The sequence below is a fragment of the Impatiens glandulifera genome, chromosome 9, assembly GCF_907164915.1.
Source record: "Impatiens glandulifera chromosome 9, dImpGla2.1, whole genome shotgun sequence".
Taxonomy (NCBI): domain Eukaryota; kingdom Viridiplantae; phylum Streptophyta; class Magnoliopsida; order Ericales; family Balsaminaceae; genus Impatiens; species Impatiens glandulifera.
The window spans coordinates 940-22,820 of record NC_061870.1 but is presented as its reverse complement, the minus strand read 5'-3'; the positions used below and the strand labels follow the sequence as shown (position 1 = coordinate 22,820).

The following is a 21,881-nucleotide window of genomic DNA, read 5'->3' as shown; positions in this document are numbered from 1 at the left end:
CTCCGCGACATAGCCAATATGAAGCGAACAAACTTCTTGATTACAATGTAAGTTAAGCGAATTGTATGCGCGAGGAAAAGAATGGTCATCAACCCCAACCAAAGAATCACTGCAAATACTATAATATCTCCAACATCATTGTTATCTTTGGTGTTAAAATGTAGAATATTTTTGTCTTTATTGGTGTAGAAAAACAACACCACCATGTATGTAAAACCAGTGGTTGTGATTGACACCCATAAGATCATCATGAGTAGTCACATGATCAATTTATTCCGAAAGGTTAATCCACTTATCAACATGAATATCACACTCAGAGATGATGTGAATTCTATTGTATTCGATATCAAAAATACCTTATAACCATTCTTTCTTTTGTCATTCAGTGTGGATAATCCCGCAATGTGCCCATTCGTGTCGTCTTGCCAAACACCGCCAGGAGGGTATATTCCGACTTGGAAACTCATTGTCGCAATTAGAGAGGCCACCACCATTAAAGAGTTCTTTTTCTTTCCACCCATTCTCGTTTTATCTGTTTCTTAGACAACATTAAGTCACTTGGTTTACGAGGCTTCATGTCTTTCCTTCCTAAGTTTGTTGATCTAATCCGAAGCCGGGAATTATGGGGAGCAATAACTTGATTGTTTTCTGCTCTCCGAGATTGGAGAGACTCGAAAATGCCCAAGTCGTTGACATGTCTTCTACTATGAGATAAAATATCAATTGGTGTGAGGCCCATGGAGTTTTGTGAGGTAACCTCTGTATTGGTGTTACCAACCAAAAATCTAACAATCTGCATACCATATTATGACAAAATATTTTCTTGATTCATTGTTAAAAATATAACTATTACTATTTTGAAGAAGAATTTTATGGATTCTAGAGCAGCCAGATGAAGAATTAGAGGATAGCTAGCATATATGAATGGAAATCAAATTTATTGATCTTACTTAATTTATTAATGTAGTTTTCTAATTGATGTAACTACATTTTTTTTATTCTCATTTATTTTTTAAATATTTTGTATATAATAAAAAGTAATGAGTTATTTAGTTAATAAACACAAAATATGAAAATATGAAATAAAACATATACATCTTCGAATAAATTAGATCTCGAACCTTAAAATTTATAGATGGAATCCATTGACTTTTTATTGTCTCGTAATAATCAGTCCTTTGTTTGTTTAGATATCACTATCCCAAATAATAATAAAAAATCTATATTATTATAATTTTGTTTAAAAGGTCAATAATATATAAAATATAAAAAGTTGTAGGTCAAAAAAACATTACAAATCTTATTGAATTGGACAATTATCTTTACCGTTTTTTACCTTTAAATATTGATACCATTTCAAATCCCGATGAGACCCCTATCCTTTTATTACATTATCATAGTTTATTGGACCTATTCATTTTGATAAGATCTAACTTATCAAAATGTCTCTTAAATGAAAGGACTAATTTTAATTTCTCAATTGTTCAATTCTTAATAAAAAAAAATATCTAAATTAAAGTTGAAAGTTCATGCTATTTTTTTTTTTAATTTGAAAACTTTAATGGTTTGTCCTTATTATGTAATTAAGTCCACAAGTTTGTCCTTATTATGTAATAAAGTTCACAAGTTTGAATAACTATTAAATAATTTTCAAAATGAACAGATGAAATTGCATTAATTATATCATACCTCAAGTTGCTTATTAGCGACAGCCAAATGTAGAATAGTATTACCATGAGCATCAAATGAATTCAAAAACTCTTTATCCCCAACCCTTTGCACCAACATTTCCAAAGCCTCCATCTTGTTATTCTCCACACAAATATGCAAGATTGTGTCTCCCCCATCTAGTTTGACCCTAGCTGCCTCCGGTTCAGCCTCAACGAGCTTTCTTAGAACATTGACACGACCCTTTGTTGCTGACAAGTGTAATGGATTCATCCCGTTCTGATCAAGTACAAAACACATGTTTTTGTTTACTTGTAGCAAAGATTTCACGATCTCTATGTACCCTTTGGCTGATGCAAGATGGAGAAATGTCAAGCTTGGCGAATCGAGCTCCTTAGCCAACTCAGGCTTGAGAGCTAGTATCGATTTGACGAATTCTAACTGCCCAAACATAGAAGCCAAGTGTAAGGGGGTTTCACGAAAAGTATGGATGGTGTAGCGATCTAGTATGAGAGGATCCTCTTGGATTAGCCTATCCAAAGAGGCAACATTGCCTTCCTTTGCAGCTTCATATAGTCTTTGCTCTCTTCTGCAGCTTCATATAGTCTTTGCTCTCTTCCTTGTTCTATCTCCATCTATGAATATATATTGAATTATATCTCTCTCTAAGAAAGGAAAAGATGGAGCAATATTTATACATAAATTTTAAAAGAATGATAAACAATAAAAAAAAACATAACAAACAAAGACCAAATACTTGTAAAAATAGACCAATTGGGAATAATAGTTTTAAATGTATACGTAACCATTACTAATTAAAGTTAGACCAAGTAGATCAATAGCTTGATTTTTCAATTCATTTCCAACTCTAAAATTATTCCATTTATAAATGAAAATACTAAAATATATTTCATTTTAATTTTTTTTTAATAAAAATAACTTGAAAGGACAAGTTGTAAAAAAACTTTGTAAACACTCAATTTTTACATCCCGAAAATAAAATGAGTCTGTCCGGTTTAGTATGTTGTTCATACTTGATTATTGGACCGAGAGAACAACATAAAAAATCACTTTTTGAAATTGGCTCGGAGTGACCCTCGAGTAGCGGTTCAAACACCAATTTTCAAATATACTCAAGCTTCATATGGTTTTCATACGTTCAAAATAACTGTCTTGAAAAATCATGAACTTTAAGTATAATATTGTTGTTGGACAAAATGTGTCAAACCAGTTTGGGACCCATTTATGTGTCTAAACGTCATTTTTCAAAAATAATAGGAATTTGGAAAACCTGAAATCTTCAGATTGACTGGTTTGAAAAATCTTGAATTTTGAGTATAATATTGTTGTTAGAAATTTTGTGCAAAGGCCTTAAAAGGGAAAAATTGTCAAAACCGAGTTGAATCGGGCGAGTCGAGAGAGGGTCAACAAAGGTTAACGCATCAGACTTCGTGCCCAAAGTGATTCAATAACGCTCGTGCCGACTCCATGTGCGTAGTTTATTTGAAAAACACTCAAATCATGTATTTGGAGGTATTTTTTTCTTAAGAAATTCTAGAGCACCTTCAACTTCAAAAAATCACCCAGGTCACTATACTTAACGGAATTATTTTTTCTTGGATGTTTTAGAAATCTTGAAGAGTCCTATACAATGTTCGTCTGAATCCGGAGTAATGTTAACGCTCTTAACCCCTTTAAATCGACGGTAAAAGACGACGCGACCAAGATAGGATCAAACTAGACATATCCTCGGCGTTTAATTCATAACTAATGTTGTAGTGCTTAGTTTTTGGATTGTGACCTACGATTGGAAATCTAAGACATAGTCGTTTGAATGACACATGTCTCGTACCTCCATTCAATGGTTAAGGCGGTCAATTTAGCCCGACAACCAGACACAAGATAAGCCATTTTGTTCTTAGAGCAAACTGGAGCTTGCATTGACTTTAAAAATTCATATATTTTGATTGACCCAACCATTTTGAGCTAACGAGATAACATTAGAAAGGCCTTTGAGTTACCTTTCGTTTGATACCAAGTAACACTCATGGTTCGACCTACAACCCACGTGAGGTCGTCCGTAGCTAAGTTGTTCACTTCGAGACCCCGACGTTCCATATCGGATTTCATGGACCTACGACCAGTTTTGAAGATTCCTTTCAACACAAAGTTAAAGCTAACAATCTACCATTTCCAATGTGTACTGGCTCAACCTCAATGGTGGTATAAGTCAAAAGTTATTGCCATTTGAAGTGTTGGTTGATCTAAATTGGCAGAAAACTGAAATTAGAAAATACCTAACTTCATAAATGTGTAACTTGGTCTACACTTAACCATTTGGCTGAAGCAAATGCCTAAAGTATAGCTTTTCTAGTTACCTACACAGAAAAATTAAGCACTGACACAGCTTAGAAGGATTTTAGGTCGGTTCAACCTAATAAAGAAGTTGTCGGTTCCCCTAAACATTTTAATTCCTACACTACCCTTACCCAAGGGGTGTTTAAAGACTTTGCCTCATTTAGGGAAAAAAAGTTACGACCATTGGCATTCATTTGACTAAAATACACACTTGAGAAGAGAGAGGCTAGAAGAGAAAGCAACCAAATGAAGAACACTTGATAGATGTTTCTGGCAAGTTCTTGAAGATTGCATCGAGATCATCTTCAACTGCAGTTCTTCTTTGTTTCTTATTTGCTTCAGGAAGGCTTTCTTGCTTTCATGTTTTTGTAATCATGTATGAAGTCGGTTCTGTACACTAACGTCGACGGTCTTTGCACATTTTGTTGATTAATTAAATTATGTTTGTTAATTGATGAATGATGTTTAATTTTTTTTTCATTGCTGATTATCCTAGCTGTTAGAGTCCTAGGATAGATAGAGTCTAGATAGGAAGAGGTTTGGTCGAGTTTGGCGTCGTTTCTAGAATTTCTCTTCGCTGAAATCTTCATGTTTTGGTTGCAGGAGGAAAAATTGTTGGTTAGTTCTTTAGCAATGTTTCAGGAGGCTTCTTCGGTGCGGCGTAGGTGAGTTCGAAGCTCTAGGCGATGAGGAATACTCTTGTGCTATTCGTAGAGTCATCGTGCGATCAGAGAAAAAGTTTCATATGGTAACTATCGTTTATCCTTATTTCCATATTTACAGGAGAAGCGTTCATTCGCTTCCTCTGTTCTCTATTTCCTTGTTTCAAAATGTTCTCCAGAGGTCGCAATTATTTTGGCGAGTCTCTATCGGGACAAACTTCAATCGGATGAAGCGAAAGCGAGGCTGTATTGATGCTCGATCGGATGTCGGAATGTCGGATCTGGAAGAACAAAGTACACTTTTGTTCTTCAATGTCTGATTCCAGCAAGCTCTTGACGAATAATAAGACCATGAAGGTGAAACTAATTCCGAGGCAACCTCCGAGTAGGCGAGGTCAGGCAGAGATTCCATGTACATCCACAACGTCGGTAAGGAGCGAAATGCCTACAGTTCGAGGAAGACAATGAAGGTCGCGACAGTCTTCTTTTTGTTTCTCTTATCCGATTTCCCAAATTTTCAAGGTGCGTTCAAATTGTCCCTTAGACTTTTCCTTTATTTAAAATTGCATAGGAAGTTTTAATTTGGAATTAATTTTTAATACTGAATTAATTCAACCCCTTTACTTTTAGCTTGGTTCAATTTTAACCCTAAACTTCCATATTCGAATTATTTTTTGAGAATTCGAATTCATTTGGCCCTTGGACTTTTGTCAACTTCAAATTCATCTTTCAACTTTATATTCATCTAATTTTGGATATAAGTTTCAATTTCCAACTTTTGAGAAATTCCTTAAGACTTGTTTGGATTCCTTTTATGCCAAACATTCTTGTTTTTTCAATTGGAGCCTCCATACAATTTTATAAAATTCCAAAAATTCAGGGATGCTAAAAAATATTATTTTCAACAAAAATAATATTTTTCCATAATTTTTGGGGACCGTTTGAAAAATGACTTATTTAGGAATGCTCATTTCGTGAGCTTCAAAGCCCGAAAAATTATGAAATATTCGTAGTAGGTTCATAAGAATATTTTTTACCTCCATGAAAATTTTCAGAATTTTTGAAACATTTTCAAAATAAGGCTCGTTTTATCAGAATCATATCGGGTGTCTCATAACCCCAAAAAGTTGTTTAATCATGTGGAAAGTGTTTATAAAAATATGTTCAACGTACACAAAAATTCTCAGGATTTTCTAACGTTTTTAGGAAAATTCTCGATTTCGATTGTTGCATATTTCAGGGCTCAAATTTCTCCCTCTTCATTTCTTAATATACATTTCGTGAACTAGTGAAGTCCTTCATTTACAAGGATTCACAGTCTATCAAGAAGAAAACCTTCAAGTAAATCAACAAATGCGATAGTTCACATGTGTACCCAACACTAGTATAAAATGTTAAATGACAACCATCTCTAGAGATGATGTGAATCCTTATTGTATTCGAAATCAAAAATACCTTATAATAATCCTTAGTTTTGTCATTCAGTAAGCATAATCCAGAAGTGTGCTCATTCGTGTCGTCTTGCCAAACACCACAAATAGTGTATATTCCGGCCTAGAAACCCATCGTGGTTATTAAAGAGTCCACTACCATTAAAGAGTTCTTTTTTCTGTCCACTCATTCTCGTTTGATCTGTTTCTTAGACAACATTAATTCACTTGATTTATGATGTTTATACCTTTCCTTCCTTAATTTTTCGATCTAATCTGAGGCTGAGGAGAAATAACCTAATTGTTTTCAGCTCTCCGAGATTGGAGAAACTTGAAAATGCCAAGTATTTGACCTGACTTTTGCTATGAGATAAAAAATCAATTGGTGTGCGATAGAGTTGGGCAATGGGTTGGATTAACACGAACTGACACGATCTAACACGATATTAGTACTAAACAACACAACATACTATTATCTCACTCGAGTCGTGGGTTGATCACGGCACAAGCACGAGATGACACGATCACGACACGATTATGAGTTTATACGATCGTAACACGGTCATGAGACGACACAGACACGACACGAGTATAGACACGAAACAAGCACAAGTACACATACGAAACGATATAAACACAATTAGACACATGACCTAAACTACTCAGCTTTACATTAAAAGTTTGTCTAACTCTATTTACATTCTCGTTCAATTAATAAATTATTTCTAAATGTAATATATATATAATTAAAACTGAACATACTAAATTAAAATATTAAAATAAAATATTAACTTAAATAATATAAATTAAAATAAAATATACACGACATTACACGCATGAAAACGTGCATTGACACGACACGATTAGTCGGATTAACATAAAATACAAATTTAAACACGAGTTACCACGACACAAATAAACTCGTGAACACGAATTAACACGACACGAAATCAAATTGTGTGTGCGAGAAAAAGAAGAGCCATCTATCCTATCCAAAGAACTGCTGCAAATAGTGTAATATTTAAATCCTCAATGTTACCTTTGGGGGTGATGAAATAGAATATAAGTGTCTTTACTGGTGTAGAAAAGCAAAGTTAACATGTATGTAAAACCACTGTGTTAGGATCTAGATCGCGGATGGCGGACCGGGGTCTGGCCGGTTAGCGCGTTTCACTCAAAGGTTGGTGATTAATCTGGTTAGAGATTAACACCGGAGTTTCAATACTACACAAACTGTCACAAACCCTTGAACAGAGTTCAAGTGCGGAAGTGGTTTGTTTCAGGTTGAAGCAGCACACACTGGATGGACATAACCGGATTTAGGTGAAGTCGGTTTGGTGTATAGTTGGTCGGTTTGAGATTCAGTAAGTCAGGTTAGGTAGAATCGGCTAGAATGCAAGGCCGACAGAAAGTAAATAACAAGACAGGTTTTTATGGATGTTCCGAAATAAACTCCTACGTCACCCCTTCCTCTTGAAACCGCGGGAAGGATATTCACTAAGGAATAAACAAACACAATCCGATCGAGACTTATTTTCTTCTCGATAAACACTCGTACAATTCTCACCGAAATTGTAATCACACTTCAAATAAACACTTAAGCTCTAAATATTGTAGAGAGATAAACTTGTAATAAATCTTGGATCTTGTAGTTAGTAGGACTGGTAACCGCATTTACTCCTCTTCAGCTCCTTCTTTTATAGGTGAAATGTGCCAACGGTCACATTTCATTTCCTTGAATCTGATTGGTTGAACAGAGGTTCAGTGATTCAGACCTGGCGGTCTAGACTTCCAGTGTATAGGTCAAACCGGCTAGGTTTGTCTTTTACTTATTATGGCAACTGTCGGTTGGACAGTTGCCTGTACCTAGAGGATTGCGTCTCTGATTTATCCTGGAGTGGAAAGATCCTGTCGGACGATCTTCTGCAGCCTGCAGATTGTCCTCAGACTTGTATGAATATGGTAATACTAGGATCAGTCCTTTGGTATCATCTTCAACAGATACTCAAAGTATCTATTTGCACCGATTGGTTGATTAGTTTAACCGGATGACTTCCGGTTTTTCATATCTTCAGATTGACCGACTGTCCAATGATTTTGGCCTTCTTATCTGACCGGTCTTATCTTCTTGATCGGTTAGGTTCTTGACCGGTTGAATTGCTTGACCGGTTGAGTTACTTAACCGGTTGAGTTACTTGACCGGTTGAATTCTTTAACTGTTCCTACATAGGAAGTTTGTTTTTGTTAAGTTATATTTAGCCGATCTAATTTTATCTAACACACTAGCAGTGATTGCCACCTATAAGAACATCATGAGTAGCCATATGAGCAATTTATTCTAAAAAGGTAAACCATTTATCAATATGAATATCACACATAGAGATGTTCTGAATCGTATTGTATTCGAAATCAAAAATACCTTATAATAATCCTTAGTTTTGTTATTCAGTATTGATAATCTTAAAGTGTGCTCATTCGTGTCGTCTTGCCAAACACCACCAAGAGGGTATATTCCGGCCTGGAAACCCATCGTGGTTATTAAAGAGGTCACTATAATTAATGAGTTCTTTTTTCTTTCCACCCATTCTCGTTTGTTCTGTTTCTTAGACAACATTAATTCACTTGGTTTATAATGATTCATGCCATTCCTTCCTAAGTATTTTAATCTAATCCGAGGCTGGGAAGCAATAACTTGATTGTTTTCTACTCCTTAAGATTGGAGAAACTTGAAAATGCGGAATTGCTATGAGATAAAAAATCAATTGGTGTGAGATAGTGTTGGGCAATGAGTTGGATTAACACGAACTGACATGATCCAACACGATATTAGTACTAAACGACACAACACAATATTATCTCACTCGGTTCGTGCGTTGGACACAACACAAGCACGAGACGACATGATCACGACACGATTATGAGTTTACACGATCGTAAAACGGTCACGAGTCGACACAAATACGACACGAGTATAGACACGAAAGAAACACAAATATACACACGAAATGATATAAACATGATTAGACACATGACCTAAACTACTCAACTTTATACTAACATGTCTTTCTAAATATATTTATATTCTTATTCAATTAATAAATTATCTAATTTTATAAATTATTAATTAGTTTTATTTGAATAATTATTTGTATGTTTTAAAACACATTTTAAATAATTGACATTCAAATAATTATTTGTGAAACTATATGATAAAATTATATTTACACATCTTACATATTTTACATATTAATTAGTTTTTTAAATAACATATTTGACACATTTAACTTATTAAATTAATTTAAGTTTTTTAAATTAAATTAAATAAATTAATAATCATATTTTTTTTTAATTTTTACTAACAATATAATTATATATATAAATGATTAATAATTAACATGAATGTGTCAAGACACGACATGACAAACATGAAAACGTGCATTGACACAACACGATTAAGTCGAAACTCTAGTCGAAATAACACGAAACACAAATTTAAACACAAATTTAAACACGAGTTACCATGACACAAATAAGCTCTTGAACACAAATTAACATGACACGAATTCGAATTGTGTGTGAGAAGAAAAGAAGGGCCAGCAATCCATGCAAAGAACTGCTGCAAATAGTGTAATATTTAAATCCTCAATGTTACCTTTGGGGTGAACATATAGAATATAAATTTCTTCATTGGTGTAGAAAAGAAAATGCCACCATGTAAGGAAAATCAGTGGCAATGATTATCACCCATAAGATCATCATGAGTAGCCACATGAACAATTTATTCTAAAGGGTAATCCATTTAACAATATGAATATCATACTCAAAGATATTGTGGATCCTATTGTATTCGAAAATAAAAATACCTCAAAAGAATTCTTAATTTTTCCATTTAGTAGGGATAATCCTACAGCGTGCTCATTCATGCCATCCACCAGGAGGGAATATTTCAGCCTGGAAACCCCACGTGGCTATTAAAGAGGCCACTACCATTAAAGAGTTCTTTTTTCTTTTTATTCATTCTCGTTTGATCTATTTCTTAGACAATATTAATTCACTTGATTTATGAGGTTTCATGTATCTCCTTCCCAAGTTTTTCAATCAAATCTAAGGTTAGGGAACAATAACTTGATTGTTTTCTACTCCCCGAGATTGGAGAGACTCGAAAATGTCCAAGTCTTTTACATGACTTCTATTATGAGATAAAAAATTAATTGGTGTGAGGTAGAGCTGGGAAATGAGTTGGATCAATACGAACTGACACGATCTAATACGATATTAGTACAGAATGACACAATACGATAATATATCACTCATGTCGTGGGTTGGATACGAGACGACACGATTATAAGTTTATACGATCATAACATGATCACGAATCGACACGAACACGACATGAGTATATGAATGAAATAAGCATAAGTATACACGCGAAACGACAAGAACACAATCAGGCTTATGACATATGTTACTCAACTTTACATTAACATTTTTTCTAAATATATTTATATTCTAATGTGGTTGGAGGATTCCAAAAGAAGCAAATTTTATTATGAATTGAATATACATTACATAACAATAAATTTATTCATACTAACATCTTTATAAATATGTATAGCTCACCCTCAAATACAATAATTTGTTTTTGTTACGTTAGACATTAACATTGTTGATAATTAATACAAAATAAAATTAATCATTAACTTAATCTAACAAGTTGATCAAGTAATATGACCACCCTCATAAAAGATATATACCAAACTTGAATGACTCCATGATCACTCATTTTCTTGTATTTATTCTTAACTGTTACTCTCCTACAAATAGCGAATATGATGCGAAGAAACTTCTTGATTACAATGTAAGTTAAGTGAATTGTGTGTGTGTGAGGGAAAGAAGGGCATCAATCCCATCCAAAGACCCGCTGCAAATACGAATATTTACATCCTTAATGTTACCTTTGGGGTGAAGAAATAGAATATAATTGTCTTTATTGGTGTAGAAAAGCAATGCTACCATGTAAGTAAAACCAATGGTAGTGATTTCAACCCATAAGATCATCATGAGTAGCCATATGAGCAATTTATTCTTACAGGGTAATCCACTTATCGAATATCACACTTAGAGATGTTGTGAATCCTATTGTATTAGAAATCAAAAATACATTATAATAATCCTTAGTTTTTTCATTCAGTATTGATAATCCTGAAGTGTGCTTATTCGTGTCGTCTTGCGAAACACCACCAAAAGGGTATATTCCGGCCTGGAAACCTATCGTGGTTATTATAGAGATCACTATAATTAATGAGTTATTTTTTCTTTCCACACATTTTCATTTGTTCTGTTTCTTACACAGCATTAATTCACTTGGTTTACAATGTTTCATGCCTTTCCTTCCTAAGTTTTTAGGTCTAATCTGAGGCTGGGGAGCAATAACTTGATTGTTTTTTGCTCCCTGGGATTGGAAAAACTTAAAAATGCTCAAGTTTTTTACTTGACTTTTACTATGACATAAAATATCAATTGGTGTGAGGTAGAGTTGAGCAATGGGTTGGATTAACACGAACTGACATGATTCAACACGATATTAGAACGACACAACACAATATTATCTCACTCGGTTCGTGGGTTGGACACGACGCAAGCATGAAACGACACGATCACGACACGATTATGAGTTTATACGATCATAACACGGTCACGAGTCGACATTGACACGACACAAGTATATAGACACGAAACAAGCACAAGTATACACACGAAATGATATAAACACGATTAAACACATGACCTAAACTACTCAACTTTATTTTAACAGTTTATCTAAATCTATTTACATTCTCATTCAATTAATAAAATATTTAATTTTGTAAATGTAATATATATAATTAAAACTAAACCTACTAAATTAAAATCTTAAAATAAAATATTAACTTAAATAATATAAATTAAAATAAAATATAATAAAATAAATAAACTATATGAATAGAAATGTGAGTCTCCTAAAAATTTTCTTCGGTAATATTTTTATTAATTAATTTATTTAATTATTTTTAAAATTTATTTTTTTATAATTTTAATTATTATTAATACATTAAATAATAAATATACAATAATAATAATTTAATTTTAGTAATATAATAATATATATTTCTAATTAATATCCACATTTCATTAAATTATAATATAATAATATATATTTATAAATATGTCAATTATAAATTCATTAAATTATTGTTATTCCTTTCCCGTGCACTTCCCCAAACTACCCATATTTTCACATTGACATTATCAAAGTAACATGTCTTTCTAAATATATTTATATTCCTATTCAATTAATAAATGATCTAATTTTATAAATTATTAGTTAGTTTTATTTGAATAATTATTTGTATGTTTTAAAACACATTTTAAATAATTGATATTTAAATAATTATTTATGAAACTATATGATAAAATTATATTTACACATCTTACATATTTTACATATTAATTAGTTTTTTAAATAACATATTTGACACATTTAACTTATTAAATTAATTTAAGTTTTTTAAATTAAATTAAATAAATTAATAATCATATTTTTTAATTTTTACTAACAATATAATTATATATATATAAATGATTAATAATTAACATGAATGTGTCAAGACACGACATGACACACATGAAAACGTGTATTGACACGATACGATTAAGTCGAAACTCTAGTCGGATTAACATGAAACAAAAATTTAAACACGAGTTACCACGAACGAATAAGCTCGTGAACACAAATTAACACGACACAAATCGAATTGTGTGTGCGAAGAAAAGAAGGGCCATCAATCTCATCCAAAGAACTGCTGCAAATAGTGTAATATTTAAATCCTCAATGTTACCTTTGGATGAAGAATTAGAATATAAGTGTATTCAGTGGTGTTGAAAAGCAAATGCCATCATATAAGGAAAACCAGTGGCAGTGATTATCACCCATAAGATCATCATGAGTAGCCACATGAGCAATTTATTCTAAAGGGTAATCCACTTAATAACATGAGCAATTTATTCTAAAGGGTAATCCACTTAACAATATGAATATCACACTCATAGATGTTGTGAATCCTATTATATTCGAAATTAAAAATAACTCAAAATAATTCTTAGTTTTGTCATTTAGTAGGGATAATCCTATAGCGTGCTCATTCGTGTCATCTTGACAAACACCACCAGGAGGGTATATTTCGGTCTGGAAACCCAACGTGGCTATTAAAGAGGCCACTACCATTAAAGAGTTCATTTTTCTTTATATTCATTCTCGTTTGATCTATTTCTTAGACTACATTAATTCACTTAGTTTATGAGGTTTCATGTATCTCCTTCCTAAGCTTTTTCAATCAAATCTAAAGTTAGGGAGCAATAACTTGATTGTTTTCTACTCCCCGAGATTGAAGAGACTCGAAAATGTCCAAGTCTTTGACATGACTTCTATTATGAGATAAAAAATTAATTGGTGTGAGGTAGAGCTGGGAAATTAGTTGGATCAACACGAACTAACACGATTCAACACGATATTAGTACAGAACGACACAATACTATAATATCTCACTCATGTCGTAGGTTGAACACGAGACGACACGATTATGAGTTTATACGATCATAATACGATCACGAGTTAACACGGACACGACACGAGTATATGCATGACACGAACATAAGTACACACACGAAACGACATAAATACAATTAGTCATATGACATAAACTACTCAACTTTACATTAACATTTTTCTAAATCTATTTATATTCTAATGTGGTTTGAGGGTTCCAAAAGTAGAAAATTTTACTATTAATTGAATAAACACTACATAACAATAAATTTATTCATACTAACATCTGTATAAATATGTATAGCTCACCCTCAAATACAATAATTTGTTTTTGAGACATTAGACATTAACATTGATGATAATTAGTACATTATAAAATAAATCATCAACTTAATCTAACTAGTTGATCAAATAATATGACCACCCTTCATGAAAGATATATATCAAACTTGAATGACTACATAATCACCCATTTTCTTGTATTTATTCTTAATTGTTACTCTCCTACACATAACCAATATGACGTGAACAAACTTCTTAATTACAATGTAAGTTAAGCGAATTGTGTGTGATAAAAATAAAGGGTCATCAACTCCATCTAGAGTTGGAGAATGGGTTGAATCAACACGAATCGACATGATTAAACACGATATTAGTACAAAACAACATAATATGATATTATTTTCCTCGGGTCGTGGGATGGACACGACACAAGCACAAAATGACACGATTATGGCACGATTATAAGTTTATACGATCGTAACACGGTCATGAGTCGACACAGACATGACACGACTATAGGTACGGGAGTACGAGTATACACACGAAACAACATAAACATGATTAATCACATAACATAAGCTCCACAACTTTACATAAACATTTTATTGGGAGTCCTTGGTAAGTGGTTTTTGAACTCGAGAATTGGAAAGGGAATAAAATTAGGTGGTTTTTGAACTATCAATTATACACATTCTCAATACACACATCTATTTCATTTAGATTCTCATTCCTTTAATTGAGCCAAGCCCCCTAAATCTATTTAGATCCTTATTCAATTAATAAATTATTTAATTATTTAATTTGATAAATGATATATATATATATATATATAACACTAAAACTAAACCTACTAAATTAAAATATTAAAATAAAATATTAACTTAAATAATATAAATTAAAATTAAATATAATAAAAATAAATAAATTATATGAATAGAAATGTGAGTCTTCTAATAATTCTCTCCATATTATTTTTATTAAATTATTAAAAAAATTATTTTCTAACTTTAATTATTATTAATACTGTAAATAATTTAATTTTAATAATATATATTTATAATTTATACCCACGTTTCCATTAAATTATAATATAATAATATATATTTATAAATATGTCAACTATAAATTCATTTTAATTTTTACCCTTTTTTATCATTTTATTCTCCAAATTACCCATATTTCTTATTTTCTTCTCCAAACTACCCACATTTATATTAATATTCTCAAACTACCATATATTTCTAAATATATTTCTAAATATATTTACTTTCTCATTCAATTAATAAATTATTATCTAATTTTATTTGGATAATTATTTGTAAGTTTTAAAACACATTTTATATAATTGACATTTAAATTATTATTTATGAATTATATGTTATAATTTATATTTATACATCTTACATATTTAACATATTAATTGGCTTTTTAAATAACATATTTCACGCATTTAACTTATTAAATTAATTTAAGTTTAATTTTTAAATTAAAATAAATAAGTTAATAATCATATTTTATCATTTTTACTAACACTATAATTTAATATATATATATATATAAATAAATAATTAACATGAGCGTGTCAAGACACGATATTACACACATTAAAACGGGCGTCGACACGACACAATTAAGTCAAAACTCTAGTCCAAATAACACGAAACACAAATTTAAACACGAGTTAACACAACACAAATAAATTTGTGGACACGAATTAACACGATACGATTGAAAGTTTAACACGACCTTCCCGAGTCGAATATGACCGTTTATACTCGATGCTCATCTCTAACCTCATCCAAAGAACTGCTGCAAATACTGGAATATTTACTTCATCAATGTTACTTTGGAGTGAAGAAATAGAATATAAGTGTCTTGATTAGTGTAGAAAATCAATGCCACCATGTAAGTAAAACCAGTGCAGTAATTACCACCAATAAGATCATCATGAGTAGCCACATGAGCAATTTATTCCTAAAGGATAATACACTTATCATTATGAATATCACACTCAGAGATGTTCTCAACATGAATATCACACTCTTAGATGATGTGAAGCCTTTTGTATTTGATATAAAAAAATATCTTATAACCATTCTTGCTTTTTTCATTCAGAATGGATAATCCTGCAGTGTGCCCAATGGCACCACTAAGAGGATATATTCCGGCCACAAAACCTATTGTGGCTATTAAAGAGGTCATTAATTCCACCAATTTTCGTTTGATTTGTTTCTTAAACAATATTAATTTACTTGATTTATGAAGTTTCATGTCTTTCCTTCCTATGTTTAGTGTAGAGATCTCTCTAGTTGATAGGTTTAATAACCATTGGCTCTACCCTTTTGTATGCGAAAAAAAAACAAACTTTCTTAAAAATTATTCGAACTCGATCTAAATCATCCCTCAATACATTATATTTCTCTCGAATGCCAAGTAAAATAAGAAATGAAAATGATTGGCTCGACTAGAGCTAGGAAATGGGTTGGATCAACACGAACCGACACGATCCAACACGATATTAGTACAAAATAACACAATATAATATTATCTCACTCGGGTTGTGGGTATAACATGACACAAGCACGAAACGACACAATCACGACACGATTGTGAATTTATACGATTGTAACATGTCACGAGTCTACAAGGATATGACACGAGTATAGACACGAGCACGAGTATACATACGAAACTATATAAACACAATTAGTCATCTGTCCTAACCTACTCAACTTTACATTAACATTTTCTCTAAATCTATTTATATTCTCATTCAATTAAAAAATTATTTAATTTTATAAATGTAATATATATAATTAAAATTAAATCGTACTAAATTAAAATATCAACTTAAATAATATAAATTAAAGTAAAATATAATAAAAATAATTAAATTATATGAATAGAAATGTGATTCTCCTAATAATTCTCTCCGATATTATTTTTATTAATTTATTTATTTTAAAATTATTTTATAATTTCAATTATTATTAATACATTAAATAATAAATATATGATAATAATTTGATTTTGATAATATAATAATATATATTTATAATTTATACTCATATTTTCATTAAATTATAATATAATAATATATATTTATAAATATCTCAACTATAAATTCATTTAATTACTATCATCTTTCTTATTTCCTTCCACAAACTACCCACATCTTTCCCATTTTCTTCCCCAAATAACTCACTTTTATATTAGCATTCTCAAACGTCTTTATAAATATATTTACATTCTCGTTCAATTAATAAATTATTTACTAATTTTATTTGGATAATTATTTTGTATGTTTTTAAACACATTTTAAATAATTGACATTCTATATGGTAAAATTTATATATACACATCTTACGTATTTAACATATTAATTTTTTTTTAAAAGTTCAACTTTTATTAAAAAGAACACAAGATGCGTTCAAACGTTATAAAAGGGAAATAAAAAACAAAACAATAAATAAGAAAACAACATAAGAATATTAAATGGCAATAAGATCAAAAAATATCATCTCATACAAGTCCCTCTTTTTCGGATTAAGGCGAACGCGTGTAACATAAATCCTTTGATATGCTCGTATACATAACTTTTCCCTTCAAAAACTCTTATATTTCTTTCTTTCCAGATTGTACACCACATGATGAGGGGGATTGTTTTTAGTCATCCGCAATTTTGTATCTAGAATACAATTCAATTCATTTGACCCAAAAATCAGAGACTTTTGATGGTGTATCACATTAAAATTGAAGAAGGTTCTACAGAAGAGCCCACATGCTCTTGGCAATGTCATAATGTAGAAGAATGTGATCAATGGATTCTTCATTCTTCAAACAAATGTTACATCTACTAGCGAGATGAAATTCTTTCTTTTTTATTCTGTTAGTTGTCAAGACTCCTCTATTAATAGCTTCCCAACCAAAAAACGAGATTTTTTATGGAATTTTTTATTTTCACGCATCTTTCCAAGGAAATCGTGATTGAGTATTTTAGAGAGACACATGATAAATATAGCTAGTTTTAAAAGCAGGAGAGCTAGACAGAGAAAACTTGTCGTCAGTCTTTAGGTCAATCGAAACGCTGGTAAGAGCATCTATGAAGAGAACTAGTCTCCCCTCATCTTCTGTGGAGAGTTGTATATTTAAAGAAATTCTCCAAAAAATTTTGTTAGATGTGAGACAAAAATAGTCTGCCACTTTAGCCTTCTTTTTATTAGAGATCTTAAAAAGATCTCGATAAGTGTCTAACAATTTTCCTCTAGAGTGCCACGGATCATTCCAAAAATCAATTTTCTTACCATTACCAACCGTAAAAATGAGAAGGGGATGGAGCTTCTCCCATGTTTTACAAATACTCCCCCATAGGATTCCACCCATAAACTTTCTCCCAAAAAGAGGCATTCATTTGTTATCATGAAGTCTATACTTGGTGATGATTGTTTTCTTCTAGAGACTTGTGTTTTCGTTGAGGAATCTCCACCACCATTTATAGAGGAGCGAGGTGTTGAAAAAGGAGAAGTCCTTATTTCCGAGTTTGTCGTCAATAACTTCAAGTTGCATTGTGTTAGGATCGGGGACGCCCTTGGAGGACCGGGGTGTTTTCCGGTTTCGGTAAGGGTGGCCGCTTACAACACACACACTTTGGTGATAGTCCGATTAGAGACTATAACCGTTCTCAGCACTGCACAAACTGTCACAGACTCTTGAACCGGGTTCAAGGGCGGAAATGTCTGTTTCAGGTTGAAGCAACGAATGCGACTTTGGATGATGTTTAAGAAGGAGTCGGTTTAATGGAGGTGAGTGACCGGTTTTAGGAGTATAATTAGTTTGAGGTTAGGCTAAGTAATAGAAGCAAAGAAAAGAACACGAGACAAGGATTTGTTTATGGATGTTCGGAGCAAACCCTCCTACGGCACTCCTTCTTCTCAGGTTATGAGAAGGATCTCCACTAACTCTTTAGAGTTACAACAATACTGTCGGTCGAGCCCAACTTCGCTACTCGCCGGTTACACCAAACTCACACTTTGATGTAATACAACAACACAACACAACGTCACACAAAGAGCTTCCGGTTTTAGACACACCGGTTTTACAGTGTATAGGACTTTATCTCTCTAGAATTTAATGCTTTTACAACTTTCAACTACTTCTGAACTTCTTCGAACTGCTTGTGCATTAAATGAAGACGTTTGATCTTCCTTTTATAGCTGAAAGTTTCCAACGGTTACTTTCTTCTCTCTCCTGCGGATTGGTCGATCGTCATCACGCCTGTTGCAGAAAAGGTTGCTTGCACGCTTCACTTTCCTCAACACCTGGCATTCATGCAGGCAGCTCTAAGCAAAAGATGACGTAGCCGGTTTTCAGATTTGGACACGTGTTGAACATGCACTTCCGGTTGTCAATTTCAGATCAATAAAGCATCATTACTTTCCTCGCATGCTTCCGATCGGATCCGATCTTCTTTTATTCTTTCAAAACACGTTTCTTCCGTCATGGTACGTCACTCTTGAAGTTTGAATCTTCTGACTTTTGTTCTGAACCTTCCGGTTTTTGTGTCTTGTGCAGTATGATCCGGTTGGAATGAAGGTTTCTGTCTTGGCTAACCGGTCGCTTGAGAAAGTGAAAACCGGTTTCTCTGATCTTTAACTTGATCACTTGAAACTGGTTTCTTTGAAGTAGAGAAGCAACCGGTTTTGATACGCCAACCGGTTCATACGGCTTTGATCTGTACCTGCACATGAAGGTTAACTTCTGTTTAGTTCGTCTGGCTGGTTCCAAAAATTAACTTAATTAATTTTTCTATCAATTTCTCCCTTTTTGATTATTTAGAATAAATATTCAAAACATGTAATGTGTGGCCGGTTCCAAAATTAATCTACTTAATTTTTCTATCAATTTCTCCCTTTTTGATTATTTAGAATAAATATTCAAAACATGTAATGTGTGGCCGGTTCCAAAATTAATCTACTTAATTTTTCTATCAATTTCTCCCTTTTTGATTATTTAGAATAAATATTCAAAACATGTAATGTGTGGCAGGTTTTGAAAAGCATGTGTTTATATTGTTTTTGGAGAAAATGTTTCAAAAACATGAGTTTGATTGTTTTTGAAGAAAAATGTGAGAACTTATCAGAAAAAGACAAAGTAACCAAGGTATGAAACATAGTAAGGCATAGTTGTTTGAAATAAATAAAGAAAGAGATTTAGGGCTTGGATGATCCCCCCTTGTGAAGCTCCTTTTCCTTTTCCTTCTCCAACTGTCTTCTTTCTTCCTCTTTTCTTGCTTTCCACTCTCTATCACGTCTTTCGGCATCAATCAGCACTCCGGCCCATACACTTGAGTGGCCGGTACTCCTATTCTTGAACCCAAAGTTGGTGCAGACCGGTTTCGATGGTGGAGGCGGTGGAGCATTAGAAGGTCTGAAGCTTAGAGTTGATGGAGATCCTGCGGTTGCCCTTCTCTTTTGCCGGTTAAGTTCCTCAGCATCTTCTTCTTCTTCTTCATCAAGTGGTGGCGCATTTATCACGACCGGTAAAGCTATTTTCTGTTCTGCCCGCTTGATCACGTTCTTGACTACGCTTCGCTTCTTCTTGTTCCTTGTATCCATTGAATGGGACGATGGAACCGGTTAGAGTTTCTGGACGTTGGCCTGTTCTTCTTCGTTGCATTGTTGGGCAAGCGCGAAGTCTTTGTCTTCAATCTCCTTCTGTAACCGTTCCCTTTCTATTTCTTTCTCTTGCAATTTCTTTGCGGTTTCAGCATCCGTTTCGATTTGCGTCAGAGTTGTGGTGACTTGAACCTTGGACATTTCTCCGATCTGAATGGCCATTGCTTGCAGCATGTCCAATAATGGAGCGGTTGCGGTTTGGACGGATTCGTTTATCAAGGCTTTTACTGTTGTCTGCATGGCCGTGTCCATCATGGACCTTAGAGAGTTTGATAGGTTGGCCTCAGCCGTTGTGATTCTTTCGTCGGTTGTGACCTTAAAATTTCCCAAGCATGAGTCAACTGTTTCAGCCACCGCTTGCTTGATCTGATCAATTTCCGGAGCTTTGACCGGTTGAGAGGTTTCTTGTTCCAAATTTTCAGAGGTTCCGGATGTCTCACCACTCATAAAGAATGGTTTGCTTTGATATACTTTGGCATTGTTGAGTTGGCGTTGGCAACCTTTCCTCCACTGCTTGTCAAGATGATCAAGATTTTGCACAAGTTTTTCTCGTACCGTAATAAACCGTTCGGTCATCCTCATTTCAATCGGGTTTAGCGTCGATCCTTGGGTTTCTTGAAAGGCATTCTCCACTTTCTGTAGCCGTGCGTTTTCAAGGATGACTGCTGCTTTGCTGAAAGCCGGTTGAATTAGGTTTGTGTTAGCCAGCTGAAGTGCCTTCTCTTCTAGCTTGACGAGCCTATCCTAATGCTTATTACCATTTAGATTTGGAGCCATGTCGGATAACTTGGTTTCGCATCTGAGCTTCACCCACAAGATGTATGGAGCCAACGCATCACTCACACCTTTGTTCATGTCTTGAATAAGTTCCTCGAAGATCTCATTCTCTTGCACTGCGGTGAAGATGACTTCGTCTCCGATTATAGCTTCCTGCTGAGGGTCGGTTTGCAGCGCGCTCGTTCCGGTTACCGTTGTATCTTCAATAAGAATCCCTTTCCCTTTGTTTACTTGAGTGGAACCATCAGGTGTTGTGGTCGGTTGGATTTCTGAGGTTGTCTTCCTTCCTGCGGAACCGGAAGGTTCCTGTTCTTCATAATTTCCCTCCTGAGCCGGAGGTGTGATCTCTGTTGATTTGGTCGTCTCATCGACCGGTTGAGCTTCTGTCTGATCAGGTATCTCAACTTGATCATCTGGCTTCCGACGACTTGAAACATCGTCCTCT

At 33.3% G+C, this 21,881-nt stretch overlaps 1 protein-coding gene across 1 annotated transcript; it reads right to left on the bottom strand.

Annotated features, from left to right (window-relative positions):
• Positions 1-493: 493 nt before the first annotated feature.
• On the bottom strand, positions 494-20,599 carry LOC124914243 (ankyrin repeat-containing protein BDA1-like). The gene is made up of 4 exons (XM_047454751.1): positions 20,375-20,599; positions 2,223-2,303; positions 1,690-2,109; positions 494-793 (listed from the first exon to the last, which is right to left on the bottom strand). The coding sequence occupies exons 1-4, from the start codon at positions 20,597-20,599 to the stop codon at positions 494-496; spliced, it is 1,026 nt and encodes a 341-aa protein (XP_047310707.1).
• Between the last annotated feature and the right edge of the window lie 1,282 nt (positions 20,600-21,881).

Excerpts from the sequence above, each read along its gene's own strand:
- LOC124914243 (XM_047454751.1), bottom strand. The coding sequence starts at position 20,599 with ATGGATACAAGGAACAAGAAGAAGCGAAGCGTAGTCAAGAACGTGATC. Across the intron at positions 2,110-2,222 it reads ATATGAAGCTGCAAAGGAAG|TTAGAATTCGTCAAATCGAT; the intron begins GCAATGTTGCCT and ends ATGTTTGGGCAG. Across the intron at positions 794-1,689 it reads TCGCTAATAAGCAACTTGAG|ATTGTTAGATTTTTGGTTGG; the intron begins GTATGATATAAT and ends TATGGTATGCAG.